The following is a 15,604-nucleotide window of genomic DNA, read 5'->3' as shown; positions in this document are numbered from 1 at the left end:
GCAGGCTTCCCAGGTGGCTGAACGGCAAAGCACTCGCCTGCCAACGCGGGAGACTCAGGAGACGTGGGTTCAGTCCCTGGGTTGGGAAGATCCACTAGCACAGGAAATTGCAACCCGCTCCAGTATCCTTGCCTGGAAAATTCCACGGACAGAGGAGCCTGGCAGGACACGACTGGGTGACTGAGCATGCATGCATATGCCCCTCTGGCAATCCTGTGAGGTTTCAGCCCCATCCTGAGAATCGGATCCAGGTGAAGCACGTGCCCCAGATGTAGCCCGATGCTGGTGACACCACGGGTCTGCTTGGGACCCCTGCAACATGACGCCGAGCTTGCACTCTGAGAGGCCCCTGTGGGCCGCCTGCTGGAGCACATCTGGGACTTCTGCCCACATGGACACAGGGCTGGGCCCTCACACACAGGCCACCTCGGGCATGCAGGGCACTGTTAGAGCCCAGGCAACGGGTTTTGCCACTCTGGCCTGGTTTTTGCACCAGGCTCTTTTGGACCAAACAGGACCTTAGTCCTGAGGGACATGTCCCCATCAGCACCCTGCACAGAGAGGGCTTGAGACAGCTAATTATAAATTGATGATCTGGATGTCCCTCTTCTAGCCACAGAGCCGAGAGGCAGAGAGACTCCAAGAAAGAGAGCAAGGGGGATGAGAGACAGCCCAGGAATGGCAGGATAATGACCTAGGTAGCTAAGGAGGGTGAGAGCGTGGGAGGGCAGCTCTAAACCCATCCTTACCTCCACCACATGAGAGGAAAAGCCCGTCTGAGACATCTCCAGCCCGAAGGAGGTTTCGTTCTTGTTCGTGCCTAAAACAGAGGGACCGAAAGACGTCAGCTGCGTGCATGACTTTTAGCGCCAGACATGTCTGCAGCTCAGTCCCCAGCATCTGTGACCTGGAGGCACTTTCAGTGAGGTGAGACAGGGCCCCAGGTCTGAGTCCAGCTCATCCACCCCAACAGCAGGCCCCTTCCAGGTGGCCATGTGGGTTTATTATTAGCAACCCTGCTGCAAAGGGATTGGAATACCTCATATTACAGGGCACGCATACTATGAGAGTGTCAACATAGGGGAAAGATCCAGAAAAGTGCATGGAAAGAAATCACCTACATTGTTGGTAAAAAATGGAATTTCCCACTTTGTCCATTCCTACTATTCACCAGATTCGGTTCCAGATGCCTCTGGATGGTTCCCAAACTGTAAATCGACCCTTAGGAGGAAGAGTTGTCACCACCACAGATTTGCACAAGGAATCCCATGTGTGTCAAAAGCTCCTCCCCGAAGAGGGGCTCTGACGTGTCGATGTAGACAATGTTCTTAACACACAGGGCAAACATTTTGAAAATAAATTCACTGATCTGGATGTTTAATTCTAGGGTAAGGGTCAAACTCAGGTCCCTACTCTCTGTTCCTTTATCATCGTTTTTGAGGGCTAGTTTTTCTCTTTTTCTGTGTCTGTAGCTCATCATTTCCAATGCAGAGCAGGCTGCTCGGGTTCTGGGATGCTATGCTGCCTTCTCTTTCTTTTGACGCTCCTCCCATATGGTAGAAGAGAATCCAGTATGGCAAGGCCCCCCTGCAGCAATACATGGTGCAAAGGAGCCCTGTGCAAATCAAAACTGGAGTTTGAATCAAAAGGAGCGAGACAGTCTGAGGAAAACTTGCAAAACGGTGGGGTGGGAGGCGGCAAGACTCGGGGAGTGAGTGTTTCAGGCTGTGGAGTCGGGCTCAGCTGGGCTCAACTTGGGCTGCCAGATAAAATACGGGATGCTCAGTTAAGTTTGAATTTCAGACAAACAGTGAATGGTTTCTTAGTATGTCTGCCACAAATGTTGTATTTTATATTTGCTATATCTGGCAACACTCATTCAAACCCCAATTCCTTCCCAAGTGGCGGGAGCTCTGGGAAGTCATTTAGTCCTTCCGAACTGCAGTTACCTCCATTGTAAAAGGAGGAGCTTATCAGCAAAACCAGACTTCGAGGCTGTTTGGAAACTGTGGAGCCTCACGTCCAGCATGGGAGCACTGGGGTTTATCAGGAAGGGAAGACTTCTAAACCCTCTCATCCTGTGGGGCTGGATTTTTTTTTTTTTTAATGTGGACCATTTTTTAAAGTCTTTATTGAATTTGTTACAATATTGCTTCATTTGTTTATATTCTGGTTTTTTGGCCAGGACTTAGCTCCCGGATCAGGGATGGAACCCTGCATTGGAAGGTGAAGTCTTAACAACTGGACCATCAAGGAAGTCCCTGTGGGGCTGGATTTCCCTCACGTGGGCTTCGCCTGCCAGGAGCCCAGGACCACGAGCACCTCTCAGGAAGCAGTGCTCACCTTCCAAGCTGAAGATCCTGTCCCCCAGGGCGTCAACAATGTCCTTCAGGGCTGCCTCATCCGTGACGTTGAAGAAGTGTTTGTCATCGGGGTCACTGGCGATGTATTTGATTTCGTTCAGAAAAGCTTCTGGGTTGATCCCCCTGCGGTTGTAGTAGCCCAGGACCTGCCAGGGAACAGGGGGCAGGGGCGACAGACAGGACATGGCACAGACTTCCCCCACACACCCAGGGCAGGCTGGAGCAACTGCTCTAAGCTAGGATGCTGGGGTTGGGAGGCTTGGAGGTGTTTTCCAGTTTCTGAGGTTTCAGAGCCTGCCTGGCAATGGAGGGAAGAAAAAACCCACAGCTGTTATGAAGACGTAAGAAGGACAGGCCCATCTGAGGGCCCGGATGTGTAGTTCCCTGGCCAGCAAACACTCCCCCACGCGCAGAGTCCCCAGGAGGTTGATGGCAAAGCCTCTAGAAGGTAGGGATGGGGGGGGGTGGGGGGCCAGGACTCACGGCCACGGCGTATCTGGTCACGTTGTCCCTCTCGCTTTGCTGGATCACCTTCTCTAGGTCCGGGCTGTCGTGGGACTCCCCATCTGTGATAACAATCATCACCTTCTTGGCCCCTTTCCTTCCGCCCTTCTGGAAAGCCTCTGAGCTGGAACCCGAGCACAGGGGAGGGTCACAGAGGGAAGTGAAGATGGGGCAACCCCCCAAACTCCTGCAGAGGCGAGGCCACGGGAGCCAGGGCTAAGCTCTCAGGGCAACTCTACAACTGCTGGAACCTCAAACCAAAGAAGCTGGATTGAGACACCCAGACTACTTGTCCACTGGCTGCTCAGATGGGTCTTAAATCTGCTTGTCTTTATATTTATTTATTAAAAATTAAAAAAATTTTTATTGAAGTATAGTTTCTTTACAACGTTGTGTTAGTTGCTATACAGCAAATTGAATCAGCTATATATATACAGTCTGTGGGCTTCCCTTGTGGCTCAGCTGGTAAAAAAATCTGCCTGCAATGTGAGAGATCAGGGTTTGGTCCCTGGGTATACACATATATACATACATACATGTATGTATACATATACATACATGTATGTATACACATATCCCCTCTTTTTTGGGTTTCCTTCCCATTTAGGTCGCCACAGAGCATCCCTTGTGCTATACAGTAGGTTCTCATGAGTTATCTATTTTAGACATAGTATCAATAGTGTATATATATTAATCCTAATCTCCTAATCCATCCCACCCCCTCTTCCCCTGTTATCCATACGTTTGTTCTCTACGTCTGTGTGTCTATTTCTGCTTTGCAAATAAGTTAATCTACACCATTTTTTCCTAGATTCCACATACAAATATGCATTAATATGTATTTGTTTTTCTCTGTCTTCACTGTATGACAGACTCTAGGTCTGTCCACGTCTCTGCAAATGGCACAATTTCATTTCTTTTTATGAAATTGAGCAACATTCAAATCTGCTTGTCTTTAAAAAGTGACTTAAAAAAAACCCTCTCAAGTCCTGATCATGCTGCTTTGGGCAAGCAGAGGGAGGGGGTGGTTCTGGGAGGGGAGTTCAGGGTCAGGTGGAGATCTTTAGAGGCCCTAATTTCACGGTTCAAAAACCCCAGCACACATTAGAATCACTTGGGGAATTAAAATAAAAATGATGCCAGACCCTACCTGGACTCATGGAATCAGAATCTCCAGAGTGTAGCCTGGGCACCAGAATTTTCCAACAGTTCTAATGAACACGGGGGTTTGAGAACCACTTCCCTAAGATCTGAAAAGGTGATGAGTCAGAGCAATTCAACACCCAAGCAAATGTGTGTGATGAAGCATGACAAAGATTTTTCCCAAGAGAACCACTTTGATTCTATTTTGGGGACTATTAAATATCAAATTATATGACAAATATTCTTTTTTCTTGCTTTTTTTTTTTTTGTTTTCAGTGGCCAGAGCAGATGCTTGGCCTGTCTGCCGGGCAGTCCAGCCAGGGGCCTGGGGGCTGGCATGCTGTGGACAGACTCTCGCAGCTGGTGACCCATCTATGAAGCAGAAAAAGTTGGCTCCTGAACCATCACTAGCTTTTGGTGCCTGTGTGGCCAACTCTCCTTCAGACCGTGAGGTTCTGAATTTTCCAATGAGGAACTAAAAACAAATGTTATCCTTAGGCACTGCAGTAATTCCTCACGAGTCTGACCCACAGATTTAAGCACCATGATGCCAGGTTAAATTCCACCTCCAGGCTCCAAGGCATTGGTTACCAGAGGTATCTTTTGTTACACAGCAAGCTGATGAGCTGACATGCATGATTTAGATGCTGAGGAATTCACAAAAGTTAAAATAAATTAGTTCAGAGCATTTTCAAGCTACCAGTTAAGAGAAATGGACCATCTGCCACTCTCTGAGAAATTCTATGATATTCTGGATATGCTGGCTTTAAAAAACCCTCTAATTTTAGTATGAGGCATGGACTGAGGCACAGTTGACAGGACAAAATATAGAGAATATTTTGGGCTCAAGCCCAACTCAGTGGAGGGAGTCTACGAGCCCCTCAGAGGAGACTCAATATGCTCCCAGACCTTCTTGGAGGGCCAGGTCCGGGAACAAAACTTCAGGAGAAAAAAATATGGCAAGGGAAACACAGGTTCTATTACATACAGAGCCAAGGACATTTCAGGATTATATTTTCATAGAGTGGAATGGTGTGAATATCTGTATGAATCTGCAATCGCATAAATACTGGCATGAGTCATCAGATTTAAACTTGTGAATTTGTACCGTGTAAAAGACTTGGGTTCGTTGCTTTGTAAATTAGACTAACTTCCTGGAGAGCAGTGAGAGCTTTACGCTCATGACAGGTTCCGTGAACCTGGAAGCCAGGGTGACCGGGTGGAGAAAGCAGGTCGTAGCACGTCTCCTTTCTGCTCAAATCCTGTCCTAGCTCCCATTACTCCCAGGTCCTGACAGTGGCTCGCCAGACCCTCAGTGACCCTTCTGACCCCTCTTCCTGCTGGAATCTTCCCTGATCCTGGGACCACCAGGCATATTCTTGTCTTAGGGCCTTTATCGGAGCTCCTCCCTCTTGGAACTTCCTCCACTTGGCACCCTGCTGGCCAACTTGCTCACCTCCTTCAAGTCTCCACTCAAATGTTAGTTCTCAGTGAAGCCTTCCCTGACTTCCCCATTAATGCTGATTAAATATCTGCCTTCTCCAACCTGCTTGACTGCCTTTCAGTTCAGTTCAGTCGCTCTTTCGTGTCCGACTCTTTGCGACCCCATGAATCGTAGCACGCCAGGCCTCCCTGTCCATCACCATCTCCCGGAGTTCACTCAGACCCACGTCCATAGAGTCTGTGATGCCATCTAGCCATCTCATCCTCGGTCGTCCCCCTTCTCCTCCTGCCCCCAATCCCTCCCAGCATCAGAGTCTTTTCCAGTGAGTCAACTCTTTGCATGAGGTGGCCAAAGTACTGGAGCTTTGCCTTTACCAGGCTGTATTTCCCACCACCCCTATCCCCACCCCAGGCTTGCCAGTGGCTCAGTGATAAAGAATTTACATGCCAATGCAGGAGACACAGGTTCGATCCCTGGGTCGGGAAGATACCCCGGAGAAGAAAATGGCAACCCACTCCAGTATTCCCATGGACAGAGGAGCCTGATGGTCCACAGTTGATGGGGCTGCAAAGGGTCGAACATAACTTAGCGACTAAACAAGGCCATTTCCCTACCATATCCTGTGTCTTCTAGCATACTATTTTATTATTATTATTTTTTTGCTTATTGTCCGCCTCACCCTCAGCTTCATGAAGGCAGGACATTTATTTATTTTGTTCACTGATTCACCCTGAGTACCTAAAACTGGGTGAGGCATACAGTAGATGCTCAATAAAAGGTGTTGCATGAACAAAGGTGACATTGCAATGCCGTCCCGCCCCCTCCCCTAAAGCCACACGTGGCCAGAGTCACCTTCATGCGCACGCCTGATGATGACATTCTTGTCCTTAAGGACCTTCACTGGCCACTCACGCTTGCTTTGGCTACAACAGTACCACTCTCATAATCTAGTTCCAAACCTTCTTTGCCGCTTCAGGGCTTACTATCCCCCCAGCACAAACTGCTCAGAGCAAAGCTCTGAACATAAATGTTCCTTGACTTTCCCTCTCCTCTGTTCTTACTGGGGCAGAATCTCTTCTCTACCTCTCCCTGCTGGAATCCTGGCATCTTCCTAGGACAGGTCAGATGTCCCCTAATCCTGGCAGTCCTCCCAAGATCCTCCCTTGGAGCCTTCCCTCTCTCATCCTCACTGAGTTAGGCTGACACTTATCAGAGCTTCCCTATTAAGCCTGGGATCACGAGTTACCATTTTTATAAACCCTCAAGTCCATGACCTGGATCTTTTATTTTAGTAGGTACACAGAAAAAAATGCTCTATGAATAGCTGAGTGAGGAAAGAAAACCTTTGACCTTAAAAGGAGCCAGCTGTAATTTGGACCGCAGACTTGGCCAGGCAGAGCAGATTTGAAAGTTCACTTGAGGTGCAGGTTGCACACCCCAGCGGTGCTTGTGAGTCACGATGGTTCAAGTCACTAGGTGAGTCGCACACTTACACTAAGTCTGGGGGAGATGGGCTGCGAAATGAGATGGAAACAGTGGGCTCCACCCCACTGGGAGTCAGTCAGCTTCTCACGGATAGCTCAGTCGGTGTGGGCTTCCTCAGTTCTGCACTGGCCACTTCACAAGGGCCTACTCGGGGGTCTCAGGGGCTCACCCCCATGAAGACAAAATAGCAACAAGGGCCCATTTCTCAGGAGGGTGTGTAAGAGCCATCTTTACAAACAGAGATGCTCATTTAGGGAAAAAGCTTGAGAAAGTTTTATCAGCAAACACAAATACGCTGGTAGAGTATATAATCATAAAGAATCGTGAGGTTGGAAAAAACTTACTCTTTGACCACACAAAATCATGTCACTACTAAATAGCTCCCACACTGTGGAATTCTGCTAAACACATTGACTAAACCTACTTGAGGGGGGATTATAACGTAATGGGACTGTGGTCTCAATGAATACAGCAGAGCTCATATTTGCAGGTGTAAAATTTATACATTTAAATCTCAATGCCTTGGACACAGTCATCCTGGGAGTTTCGGCTACAGCTGGAAAGATCTGGGGAAACTGACTTTAAAAGCATTCACTGGTTCCAGTGCGGGTGAGTACAGTGTTCTGAGCAATGGCAGGGTCACTGGAATAAGCACGTAGCTCTTTGGATGGCTATAAATAACCTTCATTATCACTGTGAGTTCTTGTGTTACGTTTAAAGAACCAGCCTCATGGCTCTGTAATCTCAGATGTTAGATTTGACTCTGTTACTCACATTCCGCTCATGAAAAATACCCCACAAGAAGATTCTGTTCTCATGCGACCCACACACTTTTGATAGGGGCTCAGTGGTAGAAGATATTTCCCGAAGTTGGCTGCAAAAGTATCCCCTGTCCCCCAAAGGCTCTTCTGTGATGTGACCTTGCCTTTCCTCCATCAAGGAGGGAAATTAAATTCTCTTCTCCTTGAACCTGAGCTGGCCTTCGAGACTTGCTCAATTGTAGACTATGGCAGGGAATTCCCTGGTAGTCCAGTGGTTAAGACTCCATGCTTCCACTGCAGGAGCCAGGGGTTCAATCCCCAGTCAAGGAACTAAGATCTCACATTCTGTGTGGTATAGCCAAAAGAAAACTATGGCAGAAGTTATATTCTGGGGCTTCTGCAGCTAGGTCACAGGCAGTCTTGGAGTTCCTGCCTGGGTCCCTTGGAAAACTTCCTCTCAAAGACTGCCATAAAGTGAGAGTGTCAAGCCGCATGCCCATGCACAGGGGCTCAGATTGCCAGCCTCAGCTGAACTCCCAGCCCATGGCCAGCCTCCACTGCCAGCCACGTGAGCATGCCATTCTGGATGACCAGTCCAGTTGAGCCTTCAGATGACCGCAGCCCCAGCTAACACCAGACTTCAACCACATGAGAGAATCCAAGGAGGACTGATGGCTGAGCCCAGCCGATGCCCAGTACTTTGAGGGATTAATTATTGTCTCTTCAGATACTAAATTTTGTGGGGCAGCAATAGATAACTAGAACAGTATCTAAGATCTGGAAAAATTAATTTTTTTTTTTTTACCGAGCAAATTCAATTCCGAATGCTGTCCGGGTTTCCGTTCCTCCTCTCTGCTCAATGTGGCTGGCAGCTTCCACCACGTCCTTTACAGACCTGTAGTCATTGAGGTGAAATTCGTGTACCACGTCTTCTCCGTACTGCACAACTCCAACCTGCGAGGAAAAGGAGGGGCAACAGAATGTCTTGACCCCTGAAGGCTGGCCCTTTGGTGATAGGGCCTCCTGGAGTCATCTCTCTGGGACTGTTCAGGAGTGAGGAGGCCTGGGGACCTTCCGAAGGGAGAGGGATTAAGTCAAAGGGAAGCAGGTAATGCAAAGTCCTGGGAATGAATGGCTGGCTTGGTGAGACAAGTGGGAGGTGCCTATCGAAAGAGGACACTGACCTAAAAGACCCAGCAGATTAAGTTTCTTACTTAAAAAGACAAAAGTTGAGCATTGAAGTGAAATCTAAGTCTTAGGAACAGCGTGGGAGGATGGGCTATGGTATTGTTCACCAAAATCTGGAGCTAAGATTCGTTATATTTTGGAAGAGAAGTCTGAAATATTAATTAGCCTCAAGTATTAATATCCTTAAAAGAAACAAAATCTTAAAAGAATAAACAAAACCTACCTGTAGTAGGACTAGAATGAACAAATATTATCATTGGATGCGCCCACAGAGTTTATTTGGTAAAGGTGCATTTCCGAATGCTGAATTTTCACCTGGCATACCCTAAAAGATGATCTCCCAGGGGTCGGGAACTCATCACTTCATGAGAAAGCCCACTCCCTTTTTAACAGCTTTGATTGTTACAAAGCAGTTTCTTAGGGCTTTCCTAATGGCGCAGTTGTAGAGAGTCTGCCTGTCAATGCAGAAGACATGGGTTTGATCCCTGCTCTGGGAAGATCCACATGCCACGGAGCAACCATGACTACTGAGCATGCTGCAACTAGAGAAAAGCCTGCATGGCAACGAAGACCCAGCACAGCCAAAGATAAATAAATAAAAATTATTAAATAAATAGTTTCTCAGATGACTTGAAATCTGCCCCCTTGTCATTTTTATTCACTGGTCCTCATTTGGCCTGCCAAAACAATACTGAATAAACCTCCCCCCTCACTGGCTAGGCAGCATTTCAAATATGCACTGGCCGCTATGACTACTTCCCCAGTCTCTTCTCCAAGATCAAAGTGTCTAATTCTCCCCCTGCCTCACCCAGCAGGATTCTGCTGCCTTCCCACTCTCTGGCTGATCAAAGTTTCTGTTAATAGATGGTGTCCATCCCAGAGGACAGTGGTTGACCCACCCAATGATGTCCCAAACTGTCCCTTGATGTGCCCAGTGGAGATGGGTGTCTTGGGCTGCAGGACCCTGTTGCTGGCCCTTTCACCTACATCTTTCCAGTGCATGCAAAGACACTCCTCCACACAGGGCAGCATCTGCCATGGGTTTGGGGGGCCCTCTTTGGAGGAGGAAAGAGTCCCAGCCCTGCTCACCTGGATCTGCCCGGGGCCGATGTAAAACTTCTTCAGGATGTTGATGAGGAAGTGCTGAACCTCCACCCAGGGGTAGATGCTGTTGGAGCCGTCCAGGACAATGACGATGTCCATGTAGGTCTGGCACCCTGGGAAGTGAGGACATGGTCACAGCTGCCCCAGGAGCCAGGGTCTGCAAATCTCTGGTTCCCTGAATGATTGTCCAAGGAAGCCTGGTCTGGGAGCTGTCTTCAGGCTGAACATTTATCTGGGCCACGTGAGAAAGGAGCCCAGGAATTCCTGACCCTGCTCCACGGCTCTGAGCTGGCAGTCTAAACACAGCATCAGTTAAGCCAGAATGCCTCTGCTCCTTATCAGGAACTGACCACCATCGGCTGGTCCTAGTTTGGAAGGCAGCCAACACTGCCCAAATCATTGGTTCATTATTGTGTATTTTACAATAATGGGCAAGCTGGCATTTACCACTTTCAGCTCAAATGAATGGGCTTCACTTCTTAGGAGGGAGGCATGGTGTAAGGGCTAGAAATGTGGAATCTGGCATCAGACTGTTTGACCTCTGGCTTTGACCTTGGGCAAGTTACTTAACAACTTGGCATTGGTTTTTGCTTCTGTAAAAGAGGTATAATGATAGTAGAGGATTGCTACGAAGAATTAACAAGGTGATGCTTCCTGGGCTGAACTCAAGAATCTTAGCTGATCCTCGTGTTATTTTTTTAACCAAACCAGTTTGTTAACGTAGTAATGACATCATCAGGTCAAGCTCTTGTGCCTTGATCTCTGCTTTGAGTCTGAAAGTTTCTTTATATTCTTGTAATATGAATACCAAATTAAAATGAATAATAGCAACAGAATGAATAATGAAACCTTGGTACCATAACAAATGGAAAAAGCATCTTTTAACATCTAAGGAATTGATCTCTGTGAAACAGCTGGGGTTACTCTGAAATAAGATATCATGAATCTGATATGACATACACTAAACTATACCACATTGAAATACTGGGCACCTGCTTATTTTCACTGGAGAATTTTCACACTATTTTCAAATAAATCTGCTTTATAGCAATACAGCTGGTGGGGTGGGGGGGGCTTTGTGAGTCAGCACTCCAGTAACTCCAGCATTGTGGAGGTGCAGCACGTTGACAGCAGTGCTCCAGGAGGGCAAGGCGGTGGGTTTGAGCCCAGGAGCCTGTCTCAGGCTCTGTGAGCACTTCAGAGGCTCTGGGTGGCTCGGATGCTCAGGGTTGCCTCTGCTTTAGGAGAAGCTGTGTGGGTGGCTCTCGTCTCGCCTGCATGGTACACGTAGCACGTGATGGCCCTAAGCCTCCAGGCTGATGGTGCTGATAACTTTGTCTTCTCCACTGCTCCGCGGCCCTACACCTGTGATTCCGCACGTGCTGGGGGGCTGCGTGGTGCTGGCAGCCTCGAGGACACAAGACAGAGACGCCTTGATTTGGTGGGGGGGGGGAGCGGTTCTAATCTACTGGTAGGGACCAGGTTTCTTTTAAAGCCAGTTTTATTATTAGAATGCATTTATTAGTACTGATCTCTTTCTTAAGATTTCAAAAAATTTTTTCAAGACACCTCGGGAAGAGCCTTGCTTTAGGTCTGTGATTTTTAAACATGGCTGAACACGCTTCTGAACACAAGTGCACGCACATGCGTACACGTACCTGGGGCCTCATCCTAGACCTGCAGAGTTAGATCCTCCGTGGTGTCGGCAGAGGTGGCGGGGGCAAGGGGTAATGTCCTGGGATCTGATCTGCTGGTCAGCGGGGTGAGGAGGAGGAGGTTCTGGGAGGCTGAACCCAGAGGGAAAAGCACCTCCAGGGTGGGAGGCACACCTCACGTGACCTGCTGCAGGCCTCCTCCCAGCCCAGCCGCGGCCTCTGCTCTCCCGCTGATGTTGTGTGAGAACAGAATCGAAGCCCCCCATCACCCACAAGAGGACCATTTCGCAGCCCCCGCGGGACTGACCCTTCCTCCCTCCTCCACGCACCACCTTCTATCTCTGGGCGCTGTTGTTCGCAGGGAGGCTGTCTTTAGCCAGAGGAGCTGATCCCCTCGCCCTCAATAAGGCAGGCTGCAGCTGCTTGGGCAGTGGTATTTAGCCCACAGGAAATAGTGAAGCTCAGAGCCAAGCTAGCCAAGGTCTGCACTTGACGTCCCAGACTTTCCTGGCAGGTGTGGAGAGAGTGGGAGGTTTGTGTTCCATGAGGCCCCGGGAATGCTGGGCAGCGCTTCCTCACGTCCAGGAACACGGATTAGATGGGACTATTACCAGGAATACTTCTGCTCTCCTTGGCCCTGCACCTACAGGGCAGCTGCACTGCGTAACATCAGAGGGCACCATTCACACTGTCGTTAGTACACGTCCCCAGTAGTGAACCACGACCCCAGTTTTGTGCAGTGCACAGCCTGCCTGCTGTACATGGCAACCTGGCCATCTCTTCCTCACTCAGGTTTGCAAAGAGCCTCTCTGGCTGTCAGGATTATCTTCATAACCTTAACTCCCCCACCATCACTCTGTAGGGGAGGGTGGGCCAGGATTGTGACCCCAGGGGTTACCCAGAGAGCCGGAGCTGGGCGGGGCTAGAGTCCAGGTTCTGCTCTGTAGCCACGGGATGGGGAGGTCAGAGCCTGGGGCCTCGCAGGGACTGCCGGTTGCTCAGCCTGAGTCCACAGATTGGAAGCCACTTACTTTGGAGAGCTGGGGCCACGGTCTTGGAGAACCGGAAGTTGGAGTTGACTCGTGAACACATCCCTGTGGTGTAGTAGGAACTCCCACACTCGTGTGACCAGAGTGGGCTGCAGGCCTGTGGAGCACAGTACGGACCCCCAGTCAGTGGGGGCCACAGGGAGGGCCCGGGCCCAACAGCCTGTGGCCCAGCCCCTCCCTCCAAGACACAGGACAGAACCCTCCATCTGAGGGCTGGTACCCTTAGGGTTTAGAGGGTCTTCTCCAAGTTTAACTGAAATCACTCTTGGGGTAGCAAGTACCAGTGCCCTTGGTTTCAGGTGGAAGGGAGACTAACTACCGCCGCTGTTGTATTTTCAAGGGTCCCCTTCTCTACCCCATCATCTGGGGTGTGATTCTCTTTCCCCTGCTTGTTCACCCCTCCCATCACACAGGAGGCAGGAAAAGCTTGTCATCCATGGGAGGGAACCCTTCAAAGGTCTTCCTGAAGAGGTCACCTGAAGGTCATTACTGGGCAAACTTCCAGGACAGGGTCCCAACAACATGCCCATGGCTCTTACTAGGGAAAGGAAAAAGTGTGTTTCTGCTCTTTCTCTGAAATTTGTTACTGAAACATCGATGTCAGCCCCTCGTTTAAAGACTGAATGATGAGTCCCTCTCAGAGTCATCAAAAACGAAAGCCCAGCTCCTGTCTTCATTTTTGTCCTGCTGCTGGGGAACTCAAGACTAAATTTTATGCTGTTATTTCTTTTGGTGTGGAAGAATAATTGTTCCACTTCCAATCCCTGTATTTAATTAGCTATCTTTTTAAACTCAGATTTTAAAGGTTTTGTTTTATCTGTGTCTTTTGTTGAAGCTTCTGCAAGTTATTTCTGGAAGTGGGGGAGAATGAATAATGGGAGAGTAGGTAATGGATAATGGCTGGAGGGATAGAAGAATGATGGATGGATGGATAGATGATGGATAAATGAATGGAGAATGGATGGATGGGTGCATGGATGGATGTGGGAAGGGATGGATGATAGGATGGGAGGATGAGGGGGTAGACTGAGGGGGTGGCTGAATGGATGGATGGATAGATGACTAGGGGGAAGGACATTTGGTTGGGGGATGGGCTGATGAGTAAATGGATGAACGGATGAGTGGATGAGTTAACAAAGGTTGGTATTTACAAACTAGGGTCTTAACCTCCCCACAGAGGCCCCAGGGGTTGTGTCACACCTTCCCTCTCGGACCTTCATTCCATCTTGGACCTTCATTCCATCTTGTGAAGTCAGTGAAATCAAGTTGACAGGGTATGACAAGGAGTCTCAGACGGAGAAGGGTGTCAGACCAAATCCCCTGACAAGTATGTGTGGACAGGACCAGGGGTCCTGTTGCCCTTGGTTGGCGATGATGAGGGCTGTGGGCTGACCATATACTGAGGCACCTCGGGACTTTCCCTGGTGGAGCCACTATGCTCCTGTCAAATCTCTGAGCATCCCAGCCATCTCACTGCCTTGGTGTCTCATTTGTCAACAGAAATGGACTGATGGGTGAGAGCAGAAAGCGATACTAGCTTTCCTATCTTAAAATGAATGGTGCATTTTATTGGGCTTTTCGGGATAATTTTTCTCTGAAATCTTCTCTTGCAGCTGTTTCTAGGAACCATCAGTCCCAGCATCACCCACATTCATGGTGGCAAGGGGCGGGCAGTGTCAATCAATCAGGCCACCTGCACCCGCCCACCGTGTGCAAAGCTGGCATATGCGTGCCTGAGTGGGTGCAGAGAACTCCCAGCACCGCTTTCTGTCCCAACAGCATGTTCATATTACTCATTTGTTATCATCACACCCCCAAACAGAATGGAAGCTTCAGGAGGGCAGGGAGTTCTGCAGACTGTGGAATCCCCAGTGCCCAGCATCAGGCTCAGTTCATTGTAAGAACTCAAAAAATAGTTTAAATGAATGAATATATCTACCACCTCAGCCCAAGTACTCCTTCCTTTTTCTTCCTTGCTAAGACTAGTTTCTTCTTTAAAAACAAAACAGAAACATTCTCCAGGAAACCTTCCCGTCTGATTCCCCTGTGCAGTTCAGGTGGCCTGCCCCTCTTTATCCTTCCCTCTGTTGTAGAAACTCTGCATTCACTCATTTATGACTTCCGCTCCAAGTCTTCTCAGGGTGTGTGGTGTGTCCTAACTCTTTCATCAATTCTGGAGCAGAGATTCGGCCTCTGCCTTGGACATTGGGCTCCCCAAAGAACAGGACAGCCCCCCAAACCCTATTGGACTATTAATAATCTTTATCCCTGTTCCTTTTTAGGCCGTCTGCTCCATGCTCCCCCCCACCTCCAAAGGGAATGTACACAAAAGTGCTCAATCCGTTTTCTTGTCTGAATTGTCCCCCGAAAAAGTTTAGGGTGCAGTAGGCAGAATGGCACAGGCTGGAGGAGGGGCTGCTCTTGGGGTGCGCAGGGACAGTTAGTCTGGTGGGCAGTCATGTTCAGCCACCCCATGTCCCTTGCAGCCCAGAGCAGAGGGCCTGTGTGGGCTGGAAGGGCTAGGGATTAGAAAGAGGGCCGGTGGGTGGCTCTTACCAGGAAGCTGTTGTCCTTGGGGTTGGTGGCCAGGCTCAGGCCGAGACGCATGTTGTCTTTCCTCTCGGACACGTTGGACAGGGTGACCCTTCCTGGGGTGGAATGGAGAGGCTCAGCCTGCAGTCCCTCCCACCCGCCGTCTGCCCAGCGTCTGCTGCTGCCGCTGGCTGCCAGAGGGGCCCAAGGCAGAGGCAAGCAGGGTCATCTCCCATTCTGCCTGCCCCTCTGGACCCCTCACTTGTCTGGAGATCAGTGAGCCCTTCACAGTTTACTAAGGCCTTGCCCTAAGGTCATCTGATTACTTCCTCTCAACTCGGTGTGAAATGAGGAATATGAAGCTCGGAGAGGCCAA

The 15,604-nt window shown here is 49.2% G+C and overlaps 1 protein-coding gene across 2 annotated transcripts in view; it reads right to left on the bottom strand.

Annotated features, from left to right (window-relative positions):
• The window catches only part of LOC120852508 (integrin alpha-11), a 139,096-nt gene that overhangs the window by 50,509 nt on the left and 72,983 nt on the right, over positions 1-15,604 (bottom strand). For both annotated transcript variants that reach the window (XM_040225785.1, XM_040225784.1), the window contains exons 4-10: positions 15,253-15,344; positions 12,679-12,793; positions 9,978-10,105; positions 8,506-8,654; positions 2,847-2,991; positions 2,344-2,509; positions 750-820 (exon numbers count right to left, since the gene is read on the bottom strand). In XM_040225785.1, coding sequence (XP_040081719.1) covers positions 750-820; positions 2,344-2,509; positions 2,847-2,991; positions 8,506-8,654; positions 9,978-10,105; positions 12,679-12,793; positions 15,253-15,344 — 866 coding nt within the window. The remainder of the gene's footprint in view (positions 1-749; positions 821-2,343; positions 2,510-2,846; positions 2,992-8,505; positions 8,655-9,977; positions 10,106-12,678; positions 12,794-15,252; positions 15,345-15,604) is intronic.

This window comes from Oryx dammah, unplaced genomic scaffold, assembly GCF_014754425.2.
Source record: "Oryx dammah isolate SB20612 unplaced genomic scaffold, SCBI_Odam_1.1 HiC_scaffold_26, whole genome shotgun sequence".
In the NCBI taxonomy this organism is placed as follows: domain Eukaryota; kingdom Metazoa; phylum Chordata; class Mammalia; order Artiodactyla; family Bovidae; genus Oryx; species Oryx dammah.
Note: the sequence above shows the minus strand (reverse complement) of the source record. Positions and strands in the feature narration are given on the sequence as shown.